This window comes from Pantherophis guttatus, chromosome 3 (assembly GCF_059756535.1).
Source record: "Pantherophis guttatus breed Tessera chromosome 3, ASM5975653v1, whole genome shotgun sequence".
NCBI lineage: Eukaryota > Metazoa > Chordata > Lepidosauria > Squamata > Colubridae > Pantherophis > Pantherophis guttatus.
Window position 1 is genome coordinate 103,645,106 of NC_142065.1, and position 25,938 is coordinate 103,671,043.

The 25,938-nt window shown below is 42.1% G+C and overlaps 1 protein-coding gene across 1 annotated transcript in view; it reads right to left on the bottom strand.

Annotated features, from left to right (window-relative positions):
• Positions 1-15,416, bottom strand: part of LHX4 (LIM homeobox 4) — a 56,084-nt gene extending 40,668 nt beyond the window's left edge. The window contains exons 1-2 of the mRNA XM_087890702.1: positions 15,224-15,416; positions 12,738-12,905 (exon numbers count right to left, since the gene is read on the bottom strand). Coding sequence (XP_087746828.1) covers positions 12,738-12,905; positions 15,224-15,416 — 361 coding nt within the window. The remainder of the gene's footprint in view (positions 1-12,737; positions 12,906-15,223) is intronic.
• Between the last annotated feature and the right edge of the window lie 10,522 nt (positions 15,417-25,938).

Genomic DNA, 25,938 nt, shown 5'->3' on the forward strand with positions numbered 1-25,938 from the left:
GGTAGGCCAGGTCAAGGAATAAATTCTACAAAGAATATTTTAACTTTATTGCTGCTACATGTAATAAGAGAATCTTGAACGCCTGATCTGGATTCTTTCTCCCCCTTCCTACATCAAAGAAAATCAAGGTGGAACACAAACTTGAGTTTCTTTGTCACTCACTCCTCCTCCAGAGTTAAGTCAGTGTTTAACTAAAGCCTCTTGAATTCTTTCTTCAAGACTATTTTTGTTCTCCTTTACATGTCCTCTCTGATTCTGTTAACTTTTCCCTCTAGGCTGGAAAAGATCTGAATATTGTAGCAAGAAAAGGTAGGGCTGCTATATGCACTTCAACACCATTTCAATTTTACACATATCTGCCTTTGTAATTCTACCTGTGAATTGTGATTTTGACTCCTCTCACCTCTACCCTGCTTTTAGAGTCTTGTTGCATTTTATCCAGGGCAGGTTTATATTAGTAAAAAGTGATATTAATTAAGCTCTTGAAAGTGACACAGAAACTTTTGAAATTTTGGAAATAATGATTCTTTCCTTTCTGGTTTCCTCAATTCAGGATGTCTGTTCTGTGTCCAACCAAAGCTCCACTTTAATTATTTTTGGGTTCCAGGCATTTGGTAGTCATAATTTTCAAGGCTTTTGACCAACTGATGGTTAGTGGCTTCTGAATTAGCAAATGATTTTAAAAAGAAATATAAGCATGTCTTTGTAACAATGCGATAACAAGGTCATATAAATAAATAGGCAAAGAAAAAATGAGGAGGAAGGATGGGAAATATAATAGCCCAAGTAAAACAGACAGGGAAAAAAGAAATCAAAATATACGTTATAATTTGTAGATATGCTTTCCAGATGGAAACTGGGGGTTTTCCTTTAATTTGTCTGTGATTTGTACCTTCTTCCACCCATCTTTTTCTTGGTCTTTTTGTTTATCATGCCCATACAATGAAAAAGATTCCTAGTGATTGATGAAGGCACCAATGGTTCACTCATCAGTTTAGGAACAGGTTCAAAAATCTCAGAAGAGAACATCAGTTGCCATTCTGAGGACCAACTAGGAGATAGATATCGTATATTATAAAAAGGCCATAACTAAGCCTAACCATTAAATATGGTTAAATTTGGCAAAAAGTTATAGTCAATCAAGTTGCTGGGAAGTAAAAAAACAACCACCACCCCTGGAAAGTAGGTACTGCTATGAACTCATTCATCTGCACTCCCCATTAGATGGTGCAGTTTTCTCTTAGTGTTTGCAGATTCTGGCAAAAGGAGATTGCAAGTTATGCTCATTGCCTTATTTTGGGGGCCTCCTTGTGTATTTTGATGAGGAATATGGTGACAGTGCCATAATTAATGCAGAATTCAGATCTATAAAGGTTTTATTTCCCTTAGTTGAAACTGCGTAGGCTTCCCAAGATGTCAGTGAGTTATACAGCTCTTCCCCATAAGTGGCAATGAAAACTTTATAGCATCACTGACATTGCAGATTTTGTTTATGCCACCAATTTTAGTTCCCCTTTTAAAAAGAAAATAAAATCCAATAATGGTTTCTCCTTGAAGTGCATTAGTTACCATAGAAACAGTGATGTCACTCAAATGGGCAGAACTTGAACATCACCCAAAAGTACGGCTTGAAGGAAATGATAGTTCTCCTTGAGCTGGAGCCAAAGTTGGCAATGACTTGTCCTAGTCAGTGACAGGAAGTTGTTGTGTACATAACAGGAAGTAGAGTATTTTAATGACATCATTAATACTTTGCAAGTTAGAAATTAGAACAGTATGGAACGCAGGAAAATTAGGGCTACCAGATTTAATTTATTTATTTACCCTAAGATTTAAATTTATTTTTTTATAGCAATTTAGCATTGATATAGTACTTTGAATGTTAAAACTTTTATAGACATTATAACATGACTCTTACATTTCTGTATGGTCCTTACCGTTATGGAGGTGGGGATGGCAATATTCATGCTGTAATTTCCACCAACTGCATGTTACTTGAAGTATGTACAAACAATAAATAATAGTAATAAATTAAATAGTAAAATCAATCTATTTGTATTGAAACACAGTAATTAAAACAACATGCCTGAAACAATTTGGACACATCAAGCAAGGTGCAAAGTGTCTACATCTCTTTGATGTACTAATACTGATCAGACTGTCTCCTATCATTGAAGAATTTCTTTCTGGGCAAAAGGTTAAGAGAGGACATAAGTCAACTATGTTCCAAAATATTATGGGTTTTACCTTATCTGAGATTGATAGATTTTCACTGAGAAATCCAAGAGTTATATTTATCTTAATTTGTACACATATATTCTTTTATTTTGCCTTTTTATAATGTAAAATAAAATTATATGAAGTATTATATTACAGAATATTTAATGCGAGAATAAATTAAATAACGGAAATATAAATATCCTTTTTTTTAAAAAGCGCTTATTTTATCCCATTGGTTCTTTCAATATGCTTTCCCTAGTTTTTATCTTCCTTTTCCTTGTTCTTTCATCAGAAGATCATCTTGTCTCACTTCAACTGCTCAGACTATCCCTTATTTTAAGATGTAAGTTCAAGTCACTGTAAAACAGCAGCCTAACAGATCTTGGATGCCAATTTTCCCAGCAAAGTGCCCTTGATGGAGTAAATTTTCTAAATTCTGAGAAAATCTGAGAAAAGCATGTCATGAGTAAAAGCAAGGTCAAATATCCCTAACCATATCTGAGGACAAATTTGTTTACAGTACAGAATGCAATGGAGGCTGAAGGTTTTGGATTCCAACAGATCAGAATGAAGAGGAACTTCAGGAAGACAATCCATGAGTGCTGCATATTACTAAGCTTTTCCTACCTGAGATGATGCATAACTCTGATTAATGGTAGGATTTATAGAAGGCCAATAAAATTGCAACAATAAAATAAAAACCATCTCAGTACTGCAAAAGGGGAGAAAGAGAAGTCACAGTGTGATCTAAAACCCAGAAATGCCTGAAATGATGTTTCCTTTGGCAAGACTTATAGACAGTGGGGAAACCCCAATAAAATTTGCCTGTAATAATTGCATCCTGGGGTCTGTTTCTCCTGCAGAGCTGAGAGAGCTTCTAGGAAGTATATCCAGGTGAGCAATGAAACTCTGAGACAATGCCACATTTTAAAAGTCATTAGCAACCCTTAAAGCTGGAGTATAGTAGCAGAAAAGCAATGTTGCCTGGGCAAGCCGTGCTTCCTGCAATCCATTTCTGCCCATTTCCAATATAGATGACAAGAATACCTTTCCAAATTTCATCTGGCTAATCATAATCTCTGACTTGTATAAAGTCACAGCATCCTTCAATAGCATTTTGCATATGTAAAGAAAATACACTAATAACAATAGCAACACAATTCATATTGTCACTGATAAGAGTGTCCTGGCTAAATTCAGTTTTAGGATTCATACATGAAACAAAGATAGGTTATAGGGCAATGATACCCTTAATTTATTATCCCAGTTTCATCCAAGTCAGTCCAGTTATGCTTCTGTAAGTGTTCCATTATGCAGAGGTCCATAATTCAAACAAAAATGTGTCACCTCTGACTGGAAGATCAAAGTATAGAAGCAATTAAAAGACTGTTGGGTTAAAGCAGATTGATTGTGATTGATTCTCTCCTAAAAATATCAAATACTTCCTGAGAATTACTTTCCTTATGGTACTTTTAACATACTTAAAGTTTTGAATTTATGAAGCAGATTTAAATAACATCTCTATTACACTTGGGAAAAGTAATAGCTGGCATTGCAAAGATATTGGGTAGGGTGGGGATTCCCTCTGTGCCCTAGAAGAAGAGGTTAACTAAATGAACACTTATTAACCATGAGAGACAGAATTGCCGTGATTAATTGCTAAATGCAAGAATAAAGTAAGCAGCAAGCCAAAGCAATCTCCATCTTAAAATATGGGCACATAAAGACCTCTAATCCACAACTCAGCCAAATGTTGGTCTAGATTAGAAAGTCCTTCCTTTCAACAATATAGCACACTTATTTTAATCTTAGATGGATTCACAATGGGAATAGTGATTCTTCTCTCTGCCAACCATGCCACAAGCTTAATGTTGATGGTGACTGAAACCATTATTTGTTTTCAATAATGTAACAGGATAAAAAGTATTATCAGTAAATCTATTGCACATTTTAAAATCTAGACTCATTGCACAGGGGAAAATCTAGAGCAGATTGTCCAGAAGAGGCTCAAGGAGGCTTGTATGTCTTATATAAACACACAACAAGAAAACCTTAAGTTGAAATGTTGAAATATATTGAAATGATTAAGCGCTACTTCTACCAAATTTAAGGTTCAAATTATTTTAAAGGGCTTTTCCTTTGCCCTGGTTTATCTGTCAGTCATCCCAGTGCTTTCACCTAGAACCTTGGAACAGCATTGGCTGTCATCCACAATACAATCTCCATATATTCTTGTTTCTGTAAGAAAAAAAGAGTCAGAGACTCCTTGACAAGTTTCATAAAAGTTCCAGAATGTCAAGCTAAGCTGTTTCTTGCTGTTTCATTAATATAACTTGAAAACATATTCAACAAGTGAACTTTTCTAAACCCAAGAGAACGTATCTTGCCATAGTCCCCACACAGTAACCTTCCTTTTCTGGTGATCATGAACAACTTATTATTGATTTCAAAGGAGGCTTGTTCGTTTGCATAATATTAATACCATAATATTCAGGCAACCTTCCTCCTGCTACTTTGTGGCATTGACCTGCCTCTAAAGATAACCTAAAATGCTGGACAGTTTAATTGCTCATCTTGCTTCATATGAAAAAAGTGCAGCTCATTCTCAAGGGTTCTTCCCTTGAGAAGGGGACTTCTGAACATGCAATAGCTTAGGCAAAGAGAACAGTGGGAAAGCTGACCAGAGTTAATTAGCAACTTAGCACACTGGATTTCCCTGCCTTTTCCCAAACAGAGCAGAGAGTCTCTCTTTGGTTTTTGCTTCAGCAAGAGACCAAATGTGGTGAAAAGACTCATCTGCTTTTTTTTTTTTTTTGCTTTATTTCTCTCCTTACACAAGATACTTAAATTCCCCCTACTAAGGGGATGAGCATGCAGAATCAATAGGATTGGGGGGAGTGTGCAAAGTATCAGGCTATTAATTTATCTATCTTGAGATTTCATGCAGTTCCAAGAAACTGGTTACCACATCACTTGGGCACAGTGTACCAATACATGGACTGCACTTTTTTTCTACTGGTAGAAACCCATTGCATGTATTAAAGTTTATTATACTTTAAGAACAGCAGAACCAAGAAGACAAAGTTCTTATATTTAGGATGTGAAAACATGGTGAGGTGGGAAGTAAAAGACAATGAGATGAGAAGGATATCTAGGAGAAAAGCTACGATATGGCTTTTGACTCTCTTACAATGGAGCACAAATTATGCTTGAACAAATGGAAAATGTACCTGAAAAAAGGTTCCAGCTTTCAGATCTGGAGGTTCAATGCCATGCTTGGGCAAATATCCCTTCCTGCCTTTATCATACCCTCTGACTTTATACAGAAGTGATGAATTCTAGAGAAATTGAACCAAAACAGGCTATACAGAATTTAAAGAGATGAAACACTATTGGTAACAGAATGCACAATTACAAAATTCTATTTGGGAGCAAAAGTGATATGTAAATAAATCCACTTTAATATTATTAATGATAATCCCCCGAAATAATCAACTCTGAAATATTTTTACTCTAAATGAAAATACAGGTTAATGAGGGATCACAAATACTCCACAGACAAGGAAAGTTCATGAGTAAACATAGCTGACTATTCAGCTGGCTTATAACATATCTGTATGTTTTGCCGTTTTAAAACTGTTCCTCTCCCACTCTCCCTGTGAAAGAGTTCTTCAAATGTCTTTTTATCTAAATAAGAGAAAATGTTCAGTTAAGCCCCTATAAAGTAAGGACATATAAATATGAGATTTCAGGGAATACGATAGAGACAATAAAAATGACATTTCAAATAATTAGATTAGCCAAGGATACAAACAAAACAGTAACAGTTTAATAAACTCTGAGGAAAAGTTTGTGAAATAATATACACTGCAATATGCTTAAGTGTGACAAGCAACACCATTATAAATTTTATTTTTTATTATGTATGTATGTATGTTCGATTTATATGGCGCCCTTCTCCAGAGACTCAGGGCGGCTTATAATGCGTTAAGCAATAGCCTTCACACTTTTGTATATACCTACTTAATAGGGCTTTCAGCCGCCCCCCCCCCCCGTGGTGTTCTTTTTTATACAAAGTCAGTTTATTGCCCCCACAATCTGGGTCCTCATTTTACCTACCTCGGAAGGATGGAAGGCTGAGTCAACCTTGAGCCTGGTGAGATTTGAACTTGCAGTAATTGCAGGCAGCTGGCAGCTAAGTGCTACTTAACAGCACTTTAGTCCGCTGCTCCACCAAGGCTCCTATATATATAATTAAATTAAACGTGAGTTTATCCACAATTAAGTATCCCCCCACACAGTATCCAATCCTTCAGTTGAAAGTATTATTTCACAATTTCATATTTTTGCAAGAAGATGGATGTCCTTCCAAACTAATCGTAAATTCAAATACTCCTGTACATATATCAGAATATAGAAATGTAATGTATTCAAAAGATTTTTAAAAAACCTGCATGATTGTTGTATCCAATCAATGCATATACAGTGCAATCCTATAGATGGTTACTTAGATATAAACACAAAAAGTTTGTCACTAGGTAAGTAAATATCAGGTTGTTTCAGAATTAATTGCACCATATCAGTAACAAAGAATAGATGAAGAGTGTTTTCATTGTGGATTGTCACCTGTCTCATTTTGCATGTATTTATGCTTTGAAGGAAAAAAATTGGGAACTTAATCTTTTTTCAGACTTAGCTCTGCACCTGGCCATTGACTTAAAGACAAGGGGTATTTGCCAACAAGTGGCTGGGGCAGCACAAAAGAGCAGCTAAATCTATGTCAAAACCTCATTTTAATTTAATTTAAATGTAAATAAAATACAATATAGTTAACAATAACTACCCCAGGTAATTAATAAGTCCTCTTTTCTATCAATGCTAATGAGATTCAGTGTTGTATAGTAGTTAAAAGGACCAGTAGTAGTATATCAAGTCATTTGTATGATTATTTGTCAGGAATATGTCTTGTGTTAAATATTATGAGATATAAAAGTAGTCACTATCTTTAAGCAAAGAAATGTATTTATTATGTATTCATTATATTAACAATAGGAAAGGCAATAATAATTGTATTTCTATACCATTTTTAGGAGGACTCTTCTTGAGTCCAAGAGTAGTTTCTTAACTTTGTGATTTTTTTTTCCTCAGGCATATCAACCCACATTGAATACATATTGAAATCTGTTCCTTGTCCTTTTTAAAAAAAAACTTTCTAGCCAGAATTGTGGAGAAAAGCAGAGGTGATCTATCAAACAACATTCACTAGACATTATAAACAAGCTCAAGAAAACATTTATCCCAGTCTCCATCATTTGATTTGAAGGATAGGTCCAGGAAAACTATCAAAGCATATTTGAAGCTTTTATGGGCTTCAAATACGGTCCACCTAGGAAACCTCCCAACAGATTGAGCCTCAGGTTAATTAGAGGGGGTTGGAGGGAAAAGACTGAGAATTTTCCACACAGGCTCTGAAACTCAAACAAATGTTAATTAAAGGACAAAAGTACTACAGGAAGGACCACAGAATCCATTTGATATGGTATAAATTTACAGACTTTATCAAAAATACCTAGTTACAAGTTCCTTTCCTACAATAAAATCATATTTGTTCCAATACAACACGGTTCTTTTTTCCAAGATACTATTTTGCTGAACGAAGAGAATAAGTGCATGAACATTAATCTTAAATTGATCTACAATCTGCACCACTGAATCATGCCTCCGATCCAAAACCCACTAAGCCACTTAAGAACAATTGATACAATTACAACAGCAATTAGAGAGCTGCCACGAAGTTCATGGAAAAATCCTAAATGTATTATTTGCAAAAACTGATCCTCCCTAGACCCAAATTAATTTTAAGTTATTCTTAAATATATATAAAATGGAAATGAAGCAAATTCATTGTCCAGTATTCAGAAAGTCTTTAGAAACTTCTATAAGGAGTAAGATGTGTGTTTGTTCTTAAGATTCTGATACCACATACATCAACTTATAACTACTTATCACAAATTGTTGAGGTACAATCAGTGAGTGATCTCTTTCATTAGAGTTGAGCATGACTTCTCTAGGACAGAACCTGCATGCTTTTCAAACCACTTTGGATGTGATGCCTCTAGTGTCACCAGAGGGCAAGATTTATTGAAATTGATCTTGATTTGTCCTTCTAGTCATTGCTCTGAGAAGAAAAAAACCCAACTCTACTGACTAACTCTTGAGTAATCTCTTTTTGATTTGTTGGCTCCCTTAGGCTCTGCAGTAGAATTCAGGACAGACTTTGTTGCAATAAAAGGAGAAGAGAGAATTGGGAGGCAGTAATTATTATTATCATCATTTCATCATCTCATCTGTTTCATGGTCTGTTTTGGCTGGTTCTCTTCTCCAATAAGACTTTCTTCTAAAACTTCTGATAAAAAAAACAAGCTTGTTTTTCTTTTAAATCCACAAATCAAAAGGAAAGCAAACGAAAGGTGAAGATGGCTGAATTCAGGACAAGCGCTCATTCGAGGCCTGTTGAAGAACCCGGCCAATTAAACCCATTAAACCTGAGAGGAGAGAAGCAAGTGCTGCTCTCTCATCTAGGAAAGCGAAGGATTTCTCGGTCCTGTTAGGCCGCACTGGGCCCCAAACCCCTCGGAGGAGACCAAAGTGGGTGGGGGGGAGCACCCGAAAGCCTCGTAGTTCTTCGCTTCGAATTTCTGGGGCGCTTCCGAAACGGGGGCACCATTACCTTGTTTCGTGACCCCGCCCACCCCCACCCCTCAGCACAGCGAGGTTAGCGCTCCTTCCCCGTGAGGTAAAAGGCCTCTCTGCCTGCCACGCGCTCTTAACGCTGGTCCAAATGGCCACCTACCGGGCCTCTAAGGGAGCTGAACGCTTCCCTTCAGCCTCGCGGGATTCGCTAGAAAGGAAAGCCGGCCTCTCGTCCGAGAGACGCGGAATAGTTTCCCCGGAGCCGGAGGGGGTGGCAGGCCGCCTCTTTCCTTTCCACGGCGCTCTCTCTCTCGGTCGCGAAGCACAAATATATTTGAATTCATTTGCATTTTACGAACTTCCATGTCTGCCCCGCCTGTCAGTAGTGAAGGCGAGCAGGGTTTCCACATCCTACGGCGGCTTCTTTCCCCTCCGGATTTTCCTTACAAGGCGGCCCCAGTTTCATTACGAATCCCACAGGGGGCGGGGGTTTAAAAAAAAAAAAACAGGACTGCCTGGGCCGGTCTCCAGGGGAGCGGTGGGGCAGAAAAGGAACAAGGAGATTTCGGCGGCTTCTTGACTGGCTTCCGATCGGGCGAAACGAAGGGTTTGCCGTCCCCTCCTGCCTGCCATTGAAGGAACAGGACGGCTTCTCGGTTGCGTTTCCCTTCAAAGTTGCTCTCCTTCCCCGATGTTGCACGGACTGCCTCTCCTAGGGCTCCTTCGAGCCTCCCTTATAAGCGGCGAGCAGCTCCAGAGGTTTCGTGAGTCGCTCGAACCTCCCGAGGAAATCTTCGTCATCCTGACCCCCTAGAATTTGGTGAATTGGTGTACTCGCCTCCTGGAGGTCGCCCGCCCGCCGCTGTTCTGTCCCAGGGAAGGCTAGGCTGGGAAGGAGGGAGCGAGGCATCCGTGCTCTTTCTACCGGGTCCGAAACAGAAATTCAACAAAATGGATTGGCGGGAGCCCTTCGTCTGCAAGAGAGAATTACGTTGGCCAGCACTAAAGGCCCTTGAAGAAGGACCGATCCCTGGTTACGGGTCGAGCCTCCGAGACCGTTCCCTTCCTTCCAGCACCCGTCCGGGTCAGCATCACCTGCAGAGGACAGGGACTCGTCTGGGTGCAAGCAAAGATCCAAAATGGTCGGGATTCTTTCGTCCCGCCTGGGGATGAGGGAGAGATGAAGGGCTGTTTCGTTGTTTTTGGGAGAGGCTCACAATCACTTTGACACGCCGAGCAATAATTGAATTCCATATATCTATTCCTCCTTCCCCCGCAAATATGACTTCCAAAAAGAATGTGTTTTTAATTGTAATGTTTATACTTCCGAACTATAGTTTTGAAAATACAAGGGTTTTTGTTTTATTTGTTTTGGTCTCGATAATTCAATTCGAGCGACTATCCTTTTTTTCTCTTTCTGTAGCTTCTTCCAAACAAAAGGTGAGAAAGATGAAGATTAGCGTATCTTTTAAAAATATGCCAGCAATTTAATTCCATGTTTCTTTATTTTGAAGATAACTTCCCCCTACTTCCGTTATTCTTTCTGGTCCCAAATGAAATTAAAATACAGTAATTTCAGGGAGGAAAGGTACATTGCGGCAAACGTACCAGATCAGTACTTTGCTTGTTAGAAATGCTATTTCAGGCTGTTCTCTCGGACTCTTACTGGAGTTGCGATTTTACAGAAAGCATTGTAGATTCTACAAGGAGGAGAAAACGATTGCAAGCAACCCCAAAGAAGCCCCTCCCTGCCGATAAGATCCGATTTTTCCTAAAATCGCCAAGCAGCTGAGCAAGCAAAGCCTCCGGGATGTGATGGGCCGCAAGTCTCCGCGAGTGTGATCTTTCCCGCATGGGACCTGCACTTACAGGCACATCCCATCTGCATAAGTGGCCCGATCCGCTTGCATGGCGGCGCAATAAAAACTTGGAAAAGTGCATGTTAGAGTATATGTAGTCTGCCCTTGCATACCATTTTTTAAAAAAAGGTATTTGCCACGCTGAATGCTGCCTCTCTACCTGGCTTTCTTTCCATTATTACGTCCTTCACTCTTTGTTTGATCTTTTGCTTCTGATGGTTGGTTTTTGTAACTCTAAGCTGCTTCTTGTATCTATTAATTGCCCTAACTAGCAGATGTAAAGGAACTGTCGGTTAAATAAATTGCGGAACTCATACAACCGAATCTGGCAAAACCGAATCAAGATTGGACAGGAAAGCAGAGAAGAGCACGACAGCTAATTCGGTTAATCCGAATCTTTTCGGAATTCGGAAAGCTATTCCTAAAAGACTGAGGCAGATCCCAGCTGTGATGAACCGGGAGCAGACTTTGCCTCGAGTCTAATCTGTCTCGAAAGGTTGAAATTCTTCCTCCTATCAAATCGGAAGAAAGGGAAGAAGGGGACATTTAAGCTGAAATCCGGGTTCCACACCGAAGTCTATTTCGAGGAACTAGACTCGAGGGTTGCGGGAGGGAATGGTTGAATCTATCTTGAAAATGCAAAGCGGTTAGTCTACTTGAGCCCTACCCACCAAGGTGGAGAAGAAATGAGCTTTCCATCCGAGAGAACCATCGAAATATGTACACATGTGTTCTTCCCGTGTGTAATTAGAATTAAAGCCCCAACATATCTCGCTCAATCAGGCTTGGCTCAAACTTAGTTTCTTGGATAGAACATGTTCAGATTCTCTATCTGAGCCTACAAGCAAGCAGATGACATCGTAGTTTAGCGCCTTAGATGAATCTGTTCTATCCCACGACCGCCAAAGGTGGATTTTCTTAGACTTTCTTCCCTCCCTCCCCTCCCCTCCCTCAAGCAGTTTATCTACAGCAAGACCCAGGAAGTCATCCCACCTGCTTGCCCTGTTTTTCTCTCCACGGAGGGCAAGCTTGGCATTTTGCTCGAATTAAGGCACATTTGCATCGAATCGGTTGGAGAACAAAGTGACTGGAAAAGTCAAGCAAATTACGCATCGCCAGCTTCTTCTTAACCACGGCTTAGCCCCTCCTCGCTTTTTGCTAATAGAAAATAAACGGAGCGCAGCTGATTGTTGCGCCTGGTTGGAGGATGGCAAACGGAGTCTTTGCTCCATTTCTAAGCCATGTGCAGGACAGAAAATCCCGGGAAGGTGGCGGGGGAGGGAAAACCGGAAAATCGATTTTATTCCCCACCCTGGAGAGAGGGATATGTTATTGCCTGACATACAATTAAGCAAAAATTGCTGATTTTCCACAAATTTTCCAGGACCCAGTTAGGCTTCCAGCAATTACAGCGGATTAGAGCAGAGGTCAGCTGTGCTAAGGGAAGAATTGCTTCCGAAGAGAACCTCTCCACTGCCGCGCCTTTTGCCCCAAGGGGGCTCTGAACTGGGGAAAAGGTTGGGCTCACACCTGAAGGCCCTTCCGTTCCTCTGCTTCATATCAGCCTGTTTGCCTTGGAGATACGTCGTAGGGGGAAGGAAAGAAAGAGATAAATGGCGAAGAAAGATAGAAAGAGCCGAGGTTTGATTTGGGACCACTAATCTTGGGCTTTTGAACCAGGATTACTTCCTGTTATTAGAAAAAGTGAAAGGAAACTGACTCCCATGCTCAACTCCCTCTGTGATTTGGGGATCTTATTCCAGCAATACTCGGGAGCTCAAAACAAATCCAAGGACATCCCATACCCCACCCCGCCTCACCCATGTGTTTCCCAAATATTTTAGAAGGCCAACCCAACCTTTCCTAAACTGGGAGCACCATATTGGTGAAAGCCGACCTGAGTCCACAATGCCCCGTCCTTTGGAGGCCCGAGGCACGCAAGCGGGGCTTTCTCTCCAGAATTACCTTTTCGGCGGAGAGAGGAAGGGATAATTAGGAAAGGATCTGACTGTGCCTCCAAGTGAGGAGCCAGCAATGAAAGGGCCCCGTCAGAGTCCCACATCTCCTGCATGAGAAAGAACTGGGAAAGGCCAGAACTGATGGGGACCAAGACGGCTATATTGGGCAAGGCAGCTTTGAAAGGAGAGAAATAGTGTGTGAAAAGCTATGAAGGTGCAGACCCTGGAGAAAGGGAGCGCAGAAAAACTGCTACTAAAATATCCCATCAAACCAACAAAAGAGAGGTAAAACGTCAGTCTTTCGATGACTCCTGCTGTCAGTTCTCACATTTGTAGTCAGAAAAGAAAAGGGAAAGCTGCGAAGGTGTGGAAGGTATATGCAAAGTACATTACACCAGTTACCTACAGCTCTCGTGCTGATACGGTATTAGTATGCTTAGGTGCATTGAACTTGACATTGGATTGTGTGTGCAAAGGTACAAAAAGTGTGCATGTATATGAGCATATCTATGGAGAGGGAGAGATGTGCACCCCACTGTTAACCGAGGAGAGAAAAAAGCCGATTGATAAGTAAACGGCTCTTGGCATGGAAAGCAAGGCAGGTGAAAAAGTGAGAATGCACACACATCAGCGGTTAGATAATTGGAATTTAACGGACTTTCAGAGTTATATTCTAGGCCTAATTGAATGGAACCAATTGACTTTCCATTAGACAAACTCGAGCAGTGACCCAAGCTATAAATTTGGGGCATATGGTTTTCAGCGAGTTCCCGAGTTGCCTTTCTGCTCTCAGTCGGTTCCTCCTCCCTAATTTAGTGGGAACCGGTTTCCAAGAAAATAAAAGGACTTATCCTGCAGTGACATTTTTAAGAAGAAGGTAAGGATGATTTTCCACCAAGAGAAGAATCAAGAAAGGATTCTTGATTGGAATAAACGCCAGGTGTGGGGAAAGAAATTAAAGCTGGAGGAGGTAAGATATGAAGAAACGAAGCCGGTTCGACGTTAACAACAAACAGAATCTTCCTGCCAATCTCGGGTCTACCACACGTTAAACCATGCCAAATCCGGGTTTCACAATTCACGTGTTTTACCACTTCCCATTTTACCTTCTAAGAGGTTGGCCGCATCAAGACAACGCGATGAAATCAACCCTCGGAAGTCTCTTTCCAGTAAAATCTAGACTTGTGGGGGATGAGGTATGACCCTCGCGTTTTGAAGCCAAAGGTCAGGGCATAAATCGCCCTAAAATTCATGGTATTTCAACTCTGGTTGCTTGACCAGCCATTACTACCGGGTTCAGACAAGGTGCAACGCCTTGGTTCAAAATGGCTGACTTCACTCAAGGTGCGAAACCAACTCAACCCAAGTCAGGTTCTAGCTTAGGTGAGGCGCCAAGGTGTTGCTGCCCAACGAAAGGCTGTTCTCAGGCCAATTCGCCTGCCCGCCCGGCGCTTTTCGGGCAAGGGTTGGGGCTGAGGCCGGTGACAGGGCCGACTGAGAACCTGGCCAGGTTCCTTACCGGGCAGCCTGATCCATTAGAAAGTCTCCCGCCTGCCGTTTCTACATTGGAACTTCTGAAATAAGCAACTATTGCCCTAAGTCAAGCTTAGAGCAATTGTTGGGAGGAAATGGAGGAAAACCGTTCAGCGGGGACAGGGTCAGGGTGGACTGGGCTGCCTTGCTTAGGAAGCGCGGGCCTGGGATTCGCATGCCAAATCAATCTCCCTCTTCCTGGGGCCAGCGAACCGGCCTCCTTCTTGAGACAACTCCCCAAATCCCCTTTGACCCTCCCTACAGAGGAGGCGACCCTCGTCTCCTATGGACTGAAAGCGAAACGGAGCCACCTCTTGCGGGGTTGCTCTCCTCTGGAAGAAGGACGCCTACGGGAAGCATCCGGCTTGCCCTGGCGAAGGAGCCTGCACCGCCCGGTGAGAGCGCCCAGTCCCCGCGCAACGAAGGCCGTCCGAAGCGGTGGACGTGAGAAGAACCCGAAGAGGCCGGGAAATCAACGACGGCCAGCCCGAAGATGGAGTGTCGGAAACAGGACTCTGCGGCAGGGCAGCTCGATAAGCAATGACACCCGGTCCCGACCCGTTGGAACCACTGCTGGGCAGGACCGGGCCAACTTTGCGGGGCCGCAGGCTGCTCTGGCCGCCTTGCGCGCTCAGAGCGCCACGCTGAGTCCCAAGCAGCGCAAGGCGGGGGGGAGTGCAATTGATCTGTCCTGGCCAAGTCCCAGCGCCACTGACTGTTGCTACCCAGGAGACTCTCGGGCCCCTTTGACCTTCAGGCTGAGGGGAGGGTTGACTCCCTCCAAGCCGTGCAGAAAGGGAGGAGGGGTGCGATGCCAAGGTACCTCGCGGGGATAATTTTACCTACCGATATGCTCCGCCTAACCTTCCCCTCCTAGGCTTCCCTTGACCTGAAGTGAACCTCAAGGCCCTTCGCTTTGGCTCCACCGGGGCCTGTCTGGGAAGATTCAGATTCCCTAACGAGCTCCCTTCTTCCGGCCAAAGCGCACCCGCGAGGTCCGACGTTCTGCGATGGCATTGAGACAAACTAGCGGAGGCTGGCAGCCCGCAGTGGAAACCCTCCCTTCTCCAGAGCGACAGTCTTTAAGAAGGAGAGTTCCAGCCTGGGACTGAGCCCTTCCGCCTAGAAAACGGAAAGCTCCCATCCGCACCATCTATGCATTCCTGGCTTGCTCAATCGGTCCTCGCAAAGCACCTAATTTTTACAGAGGCCAAACAGTGACTCTTTCCTCCAGCAGGAAGTTTCCCGAGTTCCTTTTCCCCCCAGGAAGCATCCTCTCTGACTTGGAAGCGCACCTCTGGGAAGGCGAGCACTGCCCGAGCGGGATTCTTCCTAAAGGTCCGCCCCTATTTAAAATCCGAGGGACTTGCTTCTGACTCAACACAGCTTCAGGGCGGATCGATGAGCAGATCCGCCGGGACACAAGGAAGGGGAACCGAGGCCAACAGAAGCTTGTTGCTCACGAAGGCCTAATTCATAGCAGAGCTCAGGTTGGAAAAAGTAGGCTCATCAGAGGAGAAGGTGTACATATGAAATATTCTGCCCTTTCCCCTTATGCCTTGTGTGCGTGTTGCCTTAAAGGCAAGGAAACGCTCCCGCTTCTGCCACCGGTTTTCAATCCACTTCCCGCTTCTTTGACGCATCTCTTGGGATCCGCGGAACCTCCAAGGGGAGATTTCAGCCATTAACCCGACCCCTCTTTGCAGGGTGAAAGAGACGACACAGCATAGACGCTCCTCATTTTCTCGGGTCTGCAGCAAATGCAGGCCCGGCATTCTCCTCTCCGCTGAAGGAAGCTAACCCCACCACCACCAACCCAAACGCAAGCAACATCCGGCCCAGTAAAGGGACTCAAAACAAGACTGCAAATGAACTGAAGGGCAATGGAAGGGAAAACCATGGGCTCACAAGCGAGAAGACAGAGGCAAACTTCTGGCAAGCCGCTGTTCAGCCCTCCCTACTCCACGGTAAGGCCATTCTCGTGTCTGCCCGACATCCTGACCATTAACCTTCTTGCCCACCCCACCCGCCTGTCTGGGAGAGAGACCCATGAAACTCAGCGGGACTCGCTCCTGTGTGAGTATAGTAAGCTGTGAACTGCTACCACTCGCCATCTGGCATGTTGTTGTTTTCAGCGCTAGGATTTATTGATCCGTAAGGCAAAAAGACAACCCTGCAAAACAACCTGTCCTCCTCCTGGTCACAACCTTGGAAGATCGCTCGCATAAGGCCCCCTAAGAGACACACGCCGATGTACACATATCGCCAGCCAGAATCTTCTACCCCTGTTCCTAACGTGGACAACGCAGCTGTTTTTAATAGCTATCCTCCCTGCACCAGTCAAGCTCTCCAAATTGCCATATTTCTTGATTATTAAATTAACGTGGAAGAGAGAAAGAGAGAGTAGGGAGAAAAAAAAGAAGATTCCTTACGTTGCATTGGCACACCAAGAATTTCTGGAAGCCCCTTGACAGAACCTTCCGTGGCGAGTGCTGAGCTTTGCATCATTTTATTTCAATATACAGAGAAGACGAAAACGCTGAGTGAAGGGGGGGAAAAACACCCAAGGGGATTGTTATTTTAAAAAAAATAATAAATAAAAAAACTCAGAATAAAAAAAAATGAATTATATTCGGGACCGATCCTTCTCGATTTGCAGAAGGTTGGCCCCAATTGGTTTCAGATCCCCTTGGAGTCTCCTGCTATTCCAGCTTGACTGTATCCTGGTTGGAAAGTGATGCTGCAGCAGTCGCCTGCTAGCTGAGTGCTGGTCCAGAGAACGCAGCTTTGATTCATTCACACTGCAGGGAGAGGGCGTGACGTCACTTTCCGCAGGGAAGCCCCGCCCCCACAGCCAATCCCGGTGCGCCCTCTTTCAAAAAATCTGGGCGGGGAAAATGGACCCCAGAAGATCTTGGAGAGTCTCTGGGATGCCGCTGAGCCTAGCCGCAAGCCGTGTCTGCTTTTTGCCTTTGGGCTGTGAGGCTCTGCCAGCAAGAGCGTCCCGTCCCGTCGGATCCCTCTTCTTTTAGTCTTTCGCATCATAGGCGAGGCATCTGGAGAGACTGTGGATCCCTTTCCAGGGCAGTTGCACCGTCGCCTTTCCATCCAAAATCTCTCCCCTGGGTTTTCTCGCTCTCTGAGCTGTCCGGCCAAGGTAACCCAAGCCCTTTCCCCTCAACGTAGAAGGAGGCCTCTTAAGCCCCCCTTTCTTCACGAGCCCAGCTCATCCAGCCACCCCATCTGTACTTTTTTAAGGATGTCTTCAAAAAGATGGTATTTTTCTGCCCTGAAAGGTTAATCGCCGCCCCAGACATCAAGGTAACACTGCAATTTGACGCTTGATGCAACGAAAATAAACACGCTTTCCTTTCCAACAGTGTACGAGTCTTCCCCACCCCCAAGGAGGACCACTTGCAAGAAGCGCTTAGCGGTCTCTGCTAGGCTCAGCCAAAGGGATTTTTTCCTTCCCTTTCAGCGAGCACGAAGTCTGAGCCTTTAGGGTCTCTCCTAAGGCCCTGAGCGCGGAGCAGCAGCTTTGCGCTGGGGTGATGGACTGTTCTCCCCCTCCTACCGACTGCTAGGTAGTCTTCGCTTCGACCCCTTTTCTCTTTCTCAAACCAGGTAGGGGTTTGGGTTGAATTAGGAAGCCTGACCAAAACTCTTGTTTAAGACCTTGGCCCAACCTCCCTCCCTCCCTTACACACCCTCTTCGGTAAAGAGACTCACTCGACGCCTAAAGACTTGAGGTAAAGATTGCATTTTGTTTTGCTTCCTCAGTTCCCACGAACCCCAAAACTCTTTTTTTGCTAGCTTCTGACCCACTGCCAACTCCGTGGCAAAAAAAAAAAAAAGAAAAAACACCACAACCCACTTTGCCTCTGGCTCCCCGGGAAAAGAATAAGTTGAGACGAGACGTGGAGAGCACTGGCTTCTTGATCGAAAGTTGAAAGCAAGCGCGCCGTAAAATTCGTTCATCTTCATCTCTCTCTCTCTCTCTCTCTCTCTCTCTCTCTCTCTCTCTCTCTCTCTCTCTCTCTCTCCTAACTCGCAGCCGATCAGCTGACGGCGTTCATTCTTTTGTGTGTGTGTGTAGGTAATGCGCGGATCAGAAACGGAAGGAGAAATTCATTTCTGCTTGCAATTAACTACCTCGGCCATCACTGAGAGCTTTTAAAGAGGAAGCCACTTCCCAGCCTTTTCATTCTTAGTTCAACTGCAGTCACCGCCTTTGGTTCGGATCCCGAGGCCCTTTCCCTGGCCAGGCTTCCTTTTTTTAGGGTTCCTGGGATTGCGCGGTAAATGCGCGTTTCCGAACAGGAGTAAGCCTGGTTTACACGCTTCTTTTCGCTATGTAGGATTTCCTGCCGTTTGAAGGGTTATATCACAGCCTGCCTTTGCCATTACATTTATTTCTAACCCAATTCTTTGTGTGTAAACTGCTCTACTCCTGTCCGGCCTTAACTCGGCAGGGAAACCGAGGCAAGTACCAGGTAGATGGATATGATCAACCACAAATAACGCTGCGATTAAATCTGCAGAAAACCTCAACCGGCGATGAATGAATGTGGCAGGGCTGAAGTGATGGGCTGGGCGCAGGGAACAGCAAGGACCAAGAAAAGACATTGCTGGCGAACAGAAGCCCGCCTCCTGAAACACAGCTTTTCTTTTTTTTCCGCAATCGAAAATCAGGGCTCAGATGGAAGCTTGGAAAATGAGATTTTTCTGTGGGCAATAATATTCTGGCTACTTTTAACAATGTTGAGCTTCCACTTCGGTTTTGTTTGGCTGGAGTTGAGCTGATGAGTTTAAGGAAATTGACACGAGGGCAAAACCTTCCCTTTTCAATCAGCGGAAAGGGACATTTGTCGTCGGTCCTTTACTTCCATAGTGTTAAAATGTTAACATCAACGGTTACAAATTGCTCAATTCTTTTCAGGTATTAGATAAGTGGCCGAGAGCGTTTTCTAGAATGGAGGCAGGAGTAAAATCTCCCAGTATAATTAAGAACATTTGAATATCATAAGGGGGTGGGAGGGAGAGGAATCTTATGTGTAATAAATGTACCAAATAAAATTTCAATACATTTGGTTTTTAAAAAAATGCAATCGTAATGACTGCAGTTCATTTCTATATCTGGTTAAAAAAATATGTAACATTTCGTTTCCTTCTTCCTAACTCCTAACATCGGAATGCCCACTAAGGTAGATGCCGAGAGGGAGAGAAATCTTGCTTCGAGAAGAATTTTCCAATTTTCTGAATTTATATTGAAAACAGATACTTGAAATGCCGTGCTTATGTCTATAAATTTGATAGTGTTGAGTGAAAGAGATTTCTATAGTTAAGCTTGCTCCTCTCTGAATAAGACCTGAAAGAGAGTTACTGTCACCACCACCACCCCAGACAAAGATATTGCAACAACAGAAACATACTAGAAAGTGGTGAGTTGGCCACCAGTAGAGACACGGTTCAGATACCCCTGGGGTGGGAGTGGGGAGGGGGTGGGGAAGCCCAGCAGAGTCAAGGACACTGTCTGAGCATCAAGCAAGATCCATCCTGGGATACGTTTCCAATTCTCCTGATTTAACCGGGGCAGCTACAAGAGTAATTTGTAAATTGTGTGCAACCGCTTGCATCACAATAAATAAATTTAATTATTGACCACTCATATGAACCCAAAATATGCAATCCCAGAAGAGGCTGCTCATCACACTTCAGCATGATTAATTACTCTGGCCTTGTCTCCTTTCAATTAGCACCCATAATGAATAGACACGTTATCTATTACACATATTACAGATACACTACATGATAATCAGGCAAGGTAAAATAGCTAGCACAAAGTAAAATGAAGTTAAAAGACAATTCCATTCTTCAGCAGGATTTATCTTTTCTCAGAGGACAAGACCTATAAGCCGATGCCCTAGGTTCCTTTACTTTGAGACACATCACAGTTCGTGCAAAAATAGAGGCATGGGATTAAACTCCTTAGCAGGTTGATAATTCTCACTTTCACATACTGAAACATTTTTGATCTGCAATTGAAGCCCTTCCATTTTGTTGGAAGACCATTGTGGTGATGCAGATAAACCCTTTTAACCAATAATTTAAAATTAAGTTTTAAAACACTTATCGTTGGTTGGACTGTGCCCAGGAATTTTAGATCTTTAGTAGATTATTTCCTCATAATTTCAAGTGAAGAGGCATGTAGCTGTCACAACCACAAAGACAGATTTCACTGACGGACCAGTATATTAACATGCAGATAAAAACTTTGCAACCATCCTGTATCACAGGTTGTCAGCACCATCAAATCCACAAACAGCATCAAGCAAAATAATTATTCTTCACCTTCCTGGCATGTAAGTCAACACATGCTCAGATTCATAATGGATTTCTCCACCTCCCCTCCCCCTAAAATTATATAAAAATAAAACTTCTCTTTATTTTAAAAAATAGAAGGAGATGTGGGGAGAGGGAGAGGGAGAGGGAGAGGGAATAGAGAGGGCTTTTAAGAATAGTACTACTAAGATCACTATTCTTGGAGAAATAGAGAAATTAATTATATATGAAACTCATGACCCTTCAGGATCATGAAGGACAAGTATATAGTTCTTTTCTTCTGCCAAGTTATTCCCACACACTTATGAGATGCATTAATTGAGAAATTGTGATTGTCCCACTTGAATCCTGAAGTGAATCTCAAAAGTATATGAATCAAAATTTAAACCTGGTTTGCTCTGCTCCTGGTCAGAGGTTCAAGTCATTACACCACGCTAATTCACTTTCAGGATGATATAAGACATACGTAGTCCCACACTCCAGAAGGGACCATGTTGAAGATGCCTTGTATTAACAATAAAGAGTATTAACAACAAAGAAAAACAAAATAGTTACTTGACTTAAAGGCTTGAAAAGAAACAGGAAAATGCAAAAAAAAAAAAAATCTAAATGCTACAGGTAATATATAATTTTGGCTTGAATCAAATGAATGTGATCCTGATGTAACAGTAACTAACTTTTTATCTTACTTTTCTAGATTGATGCTTTCCAGACAAATTGAAAGTAGAACTCACAGAATTTTTTTTCAGTTGAGAATTAGTTGCAGCCCTACTGCTTCTGAGAGAGAACAGGTCGACAGAGTGCTCTGTGTATTGCTATGTAAAATGATCAAGACTTCATTCAAGCTAGCCGTGAAGAGCTTGACTTGTGCACACTATGAGGAAAAGCAAGATTTGCATTTATACACAGCATTTGTGAGCATAGGATGCTCTTTTGTCCTAGGCATTTGGAGAAAGTCTTGCTTTATAAATGTACCATTTCTCAGCCAGTATGGCTCTAAAACACAGAAAGCGGGTCTTATCTAAATACCCCAGAGCCTTCTAATGATCACATTGCTTATTATACCAACTATAGCTTATAACCTATAGTTTGATTCTTATTCATGGAATGCTGTAGCACATCTATTATCATGACCATCCTCAAACAACTTCCTGTATTAGTAATATCTGGGTATTAAGATGTGGAAACAGAGATTACTATCTCCCAGAAGACATTTGCCCCAACCAAATATTGATTTGTATTTGTTTTCTTGATACTATAACTGACTTGATAGATCATCGGAATGCAGTCAATGGGCAAGTAGAAGATGGAAAAAGAGTGATGCCTTTAGTCAGCTTTGACATACAGAAGCTCATATTTCTGACCCTGGAAAACCACTTGGCAAAGCTACTATTGTAGGTTCAGTATAGTTAATTGAAACATCTGTCAACTAAGGTCTTGGTAGCAATTAATGGATCAATATTGGGCTGTGCTTCTAAGACATGCATTCCCATGATCCAGTTATTTTAAAATCCTTCATTGTTTAAATGTACACATCCTCCCATATGACTTTATGGTCATCTTCTTTCCTTTTAACAGAAGATGTTTCCTCTGTTGTCCTCTGAATAAGTCATTCTATTTTTGTTTTTAGCATAAGCAATTGTTTCATCTGTATCACTGAAGATTACACTAAACTCAGAAATGTAGGAAACATGGGATTATACTGTAGTATACCTGTCAAGGTCAGGAGATGAGGCAACTTCATTTCATAGCTGGCTGCACATACTTAGGCAGTCATAATATGCTCAGGTTAATTTCTGATCCATTCATTTTGGTATAATCCAAGACTGAGGTTACTCAAAGTTACTCAAAGCTCAAGTAGTAATGGACAGTGAATTGTTATGAGGGACTCCTACAATTTGGTAATGAAATTTATGTATCTATTTATTTTACAGATGTCTATCCTGCTGCAATTAAAAAAAAACATCTCAGCAAATTGCATAGAATATAAAAAAACAATCAAAGTATCCACAACAAACCTTTGAAAAAAGTATAGAAATAACCAATGGTTTATTAAGTACAAACTTTGATTTAAAAAGCACCAACCTTTCTTTTCATAAGAATGAAAAGAAGAAGAAAAAATAGTAGTTGGAGATATCATGATAAAATAAGGAATGAGCCCTTGGAAGCAGCTGTCTTTAGTAGTTTTGAAAACATTATCAAAGAGGGAGCTAGCCCAATCTTTACTGGGTGGATGTTGCATAATATCAGCATTGCCACAGAATAGTAGTGCCTTCTCAATTCAGCCCACTGATCCTCTAAAAAAAAATGCAGATCAATAACAGTTTCTTCTTGTTTGATCTAATAAGTTGGCCCAGTACTTGCAATAAACTGTTCTGCAGATATTGGGACTTCAAGCCATAGAAGGCTTTAGACGTTAAGCATCTTAAATTGTACATCCCAACCAATCAACAAGCAATATAGGGTTTACAAAACTAGTATTATGCGCTAGTACCAGAGGCTACTGCGTTTTGAACCAACTGTCATTTTTTAGTATTTGTTTGTTTGTTTGTTTGTTTGTTTGTTTGTTTGTTTGTTTATTTATTTATTTATTTATTTATTTATTTATTTATTTATTAGTTCAATTTATATGCCGCCCTTCTCCGGAGACTCAGGGTGGCTTACAATGCGTTAAGCAATAGCCTTCATACTTTTGTATATATCTGCTTAGTAGGGCTTTCGGGGCCCCCTAAGCGGTGTTCTTTTTCTATACAAAGTCAGCTTATTGCCCCCACAATCTGAGTCCTCATTTTACCTACCTCGAAAGGATGGAAGGCTGAGTCAACCTTGAGCCTGGTGAGATTCGAACTTGCAGTAATTGCAGGCAACTGGTGTTACTTAACAGTACTTTAGTCTGCTGCGCTACCAAGGCTCTATCTCTTTTGAGGGAAGGCTCAAACAGAATGCATGATTACATAGTCCAGCTGGGTACAGATAAGAGTTACTGTACCTAGATCCATTTGCTTCAGGTAAGGTTATAACTGACACACCAGCTGCAACTAGGAATAGCCCCCACCCCCACCCCCCCACCCCCACCCCACACACTTTCTAATTGCTGTTTCAGCAGGAGCCGTGAATCCAAAAGGATCCTCTAGGAGTCTGGGTGAACTTGCTTCCTAATATCTATGCTCTACTAACATAATCTTCATTTCAAACTTGGATCAAGGGATGGTTTTTCAGGAAGGGGGGGCGGACCACAGTCTCTTTCAAGGTATCTGGAACCCCACCCTCAGCAATGAGGAACTGAGAGTTTCCCAAATCCAAGGGGGTCATCACTTTATCCACTTCCTGAGCAAACCAGGAGAGGTCCAAAGGGCATGTGCCAAAGGGCATCCAATAGAGCACCCTACCCATTTCCTTAGAGGTCAAAGACTAAAAGAAATCCCAGACAACAGGATGAGCTAACATCCCAGTCACAAGTGACTGACAAAATGCTGTACAAATTGATCACTGTGGTCCAGGGAATTATCTCCTCTCCACAGGGGAGCATTGAAAATGAGGAAGGCTCAAGTAGAATGCATGATTACATAGTCCAACTGGGTACGGATAAGAGTTATTGTACCTAGATCCAAGAAAAATGACATTTTCTTTTGGACCCAGAACAATTTGGGGGAAATACCAAACTGGGAGAGAGAGGTGATCTGTGGGGAAAGAAAGCAAGAAAGGGAAGCTCCCTGAGAGTGTAGAGTATTAACTGAAAAACTGGGGCCCACTGCTCTAGGCTTTTGATTTCCATTACTATGGAAACTTCCATTTAATCACCTAAATGTGATGGGATAGATAGATAGATAGATAGATAGATAGAAAGATAGATAGATAGATAGATAGATAGATAGATAGATAGATAGATAGATAGATAGATAATGGATAGAAGGCAGAATTATATGCTGTCAGGCAATATAGTGTAATACTCAGTTCCCCAAGGCTCCAAAATAAATGCAAAAATAGTGATTCCAGGGGACTTTTAGGGAGAAGATCTGAGTTTAAAGTGCAAGTAGATTGTTCTACAGAATGCAAGCAAGATAATAATCTGGAAGTGTAAGATAACAACTGTATTTGGAGAACAGCACAGCATATTTTTCTATGGCTTCGGCAACCCAGAGAACAGTTCAGTTCGGGGGGGAAAAGGGTTCCCTTAAATGTGGGCTACTCATTAGAGTAACAAGGAGGGGGAGTGCTAGGAAGGGTCACAAGAAACAGGCTAAGCACAGGCTCCTGGTTCTTAATGTAAAACAACTTAACTCAATTGGGGGGAATTCTGGGAGCTGAAGATCACACATCTGAAAGATGCTGAGGCTGAGAAACACTAATATAGAGCATCCTGGCATTGTAAACTTGGATATTCAGCTCTTTCCAGAAGAAAATAAATATTTGATGTTAGACCGATGCCAAGAAAATGTAGAATAGCTATGTATTTGCAGATTTCCAGTGTAGCTAGTTAAAAATGAATTCCTACCAGTGGTGAAATCCATTTTTTTTAAAACTACTGGTTCTGTGGGCATGGCTTGGTGGGCATGGTGTGGCTTGGTGGGTGTGGCAGGGGAAGGATACTGCAAAATCTCCATTCCCACCCCACTCTGAGGCCAGCCAGAGGTGGTATTTGCCGGTTCTCTGAACTACCCAAAATTTCCACTACCGGTTCTCCAGAACCTGTCAGAACCTGCTGGATTTCACCCCTGATTCCTACCCTGAAAGAGATAGATTTAGTAGCACAATGAATAAATATGGCAGACAGGCTGCAAGATGCTGAATTATTAGGAGGTTGAAGTTCTGAATCTTCTCCTAGGTTTTTTGCCTCACTAGATGATCTAGTTACAAACAGCAACTAAACATCTGCTTATACTATTAGGATCTGTGTGCTTTGATTGAAGGGATATTTCTTATTGGTCCAGGATGATCATGTTTTGGAAGTCTTACATATCAGATTTTGATACTAAAATCTACCCTCCTGCTCATACATAGTGCTGAAGAATTTCTTTTTCAGCAAATACTACATACAGTGTGACACTGAATTTAAACTTTACTGCTTACAGTTTTTCCTTAAATACCATGCCTGGATTTACATCACATGCCTAACCAAGTTGCCTTCACACAGCATGGCGATCTTGGTTAATTTTAACGTTGGTTAATTGGGGGTGGGTGGATAGCGTTGTGAAATCACAGTCCTTTTAGTTAGTTAAATATTCAACAAATTAAAAATAGGTTAGTTCAGAAATTGAATTAATGGACTGATTCAGTAATTGAGTTAAGTATATTGCTCACCCACAGAGAAACAATATAGAGCAGAGAAGCTG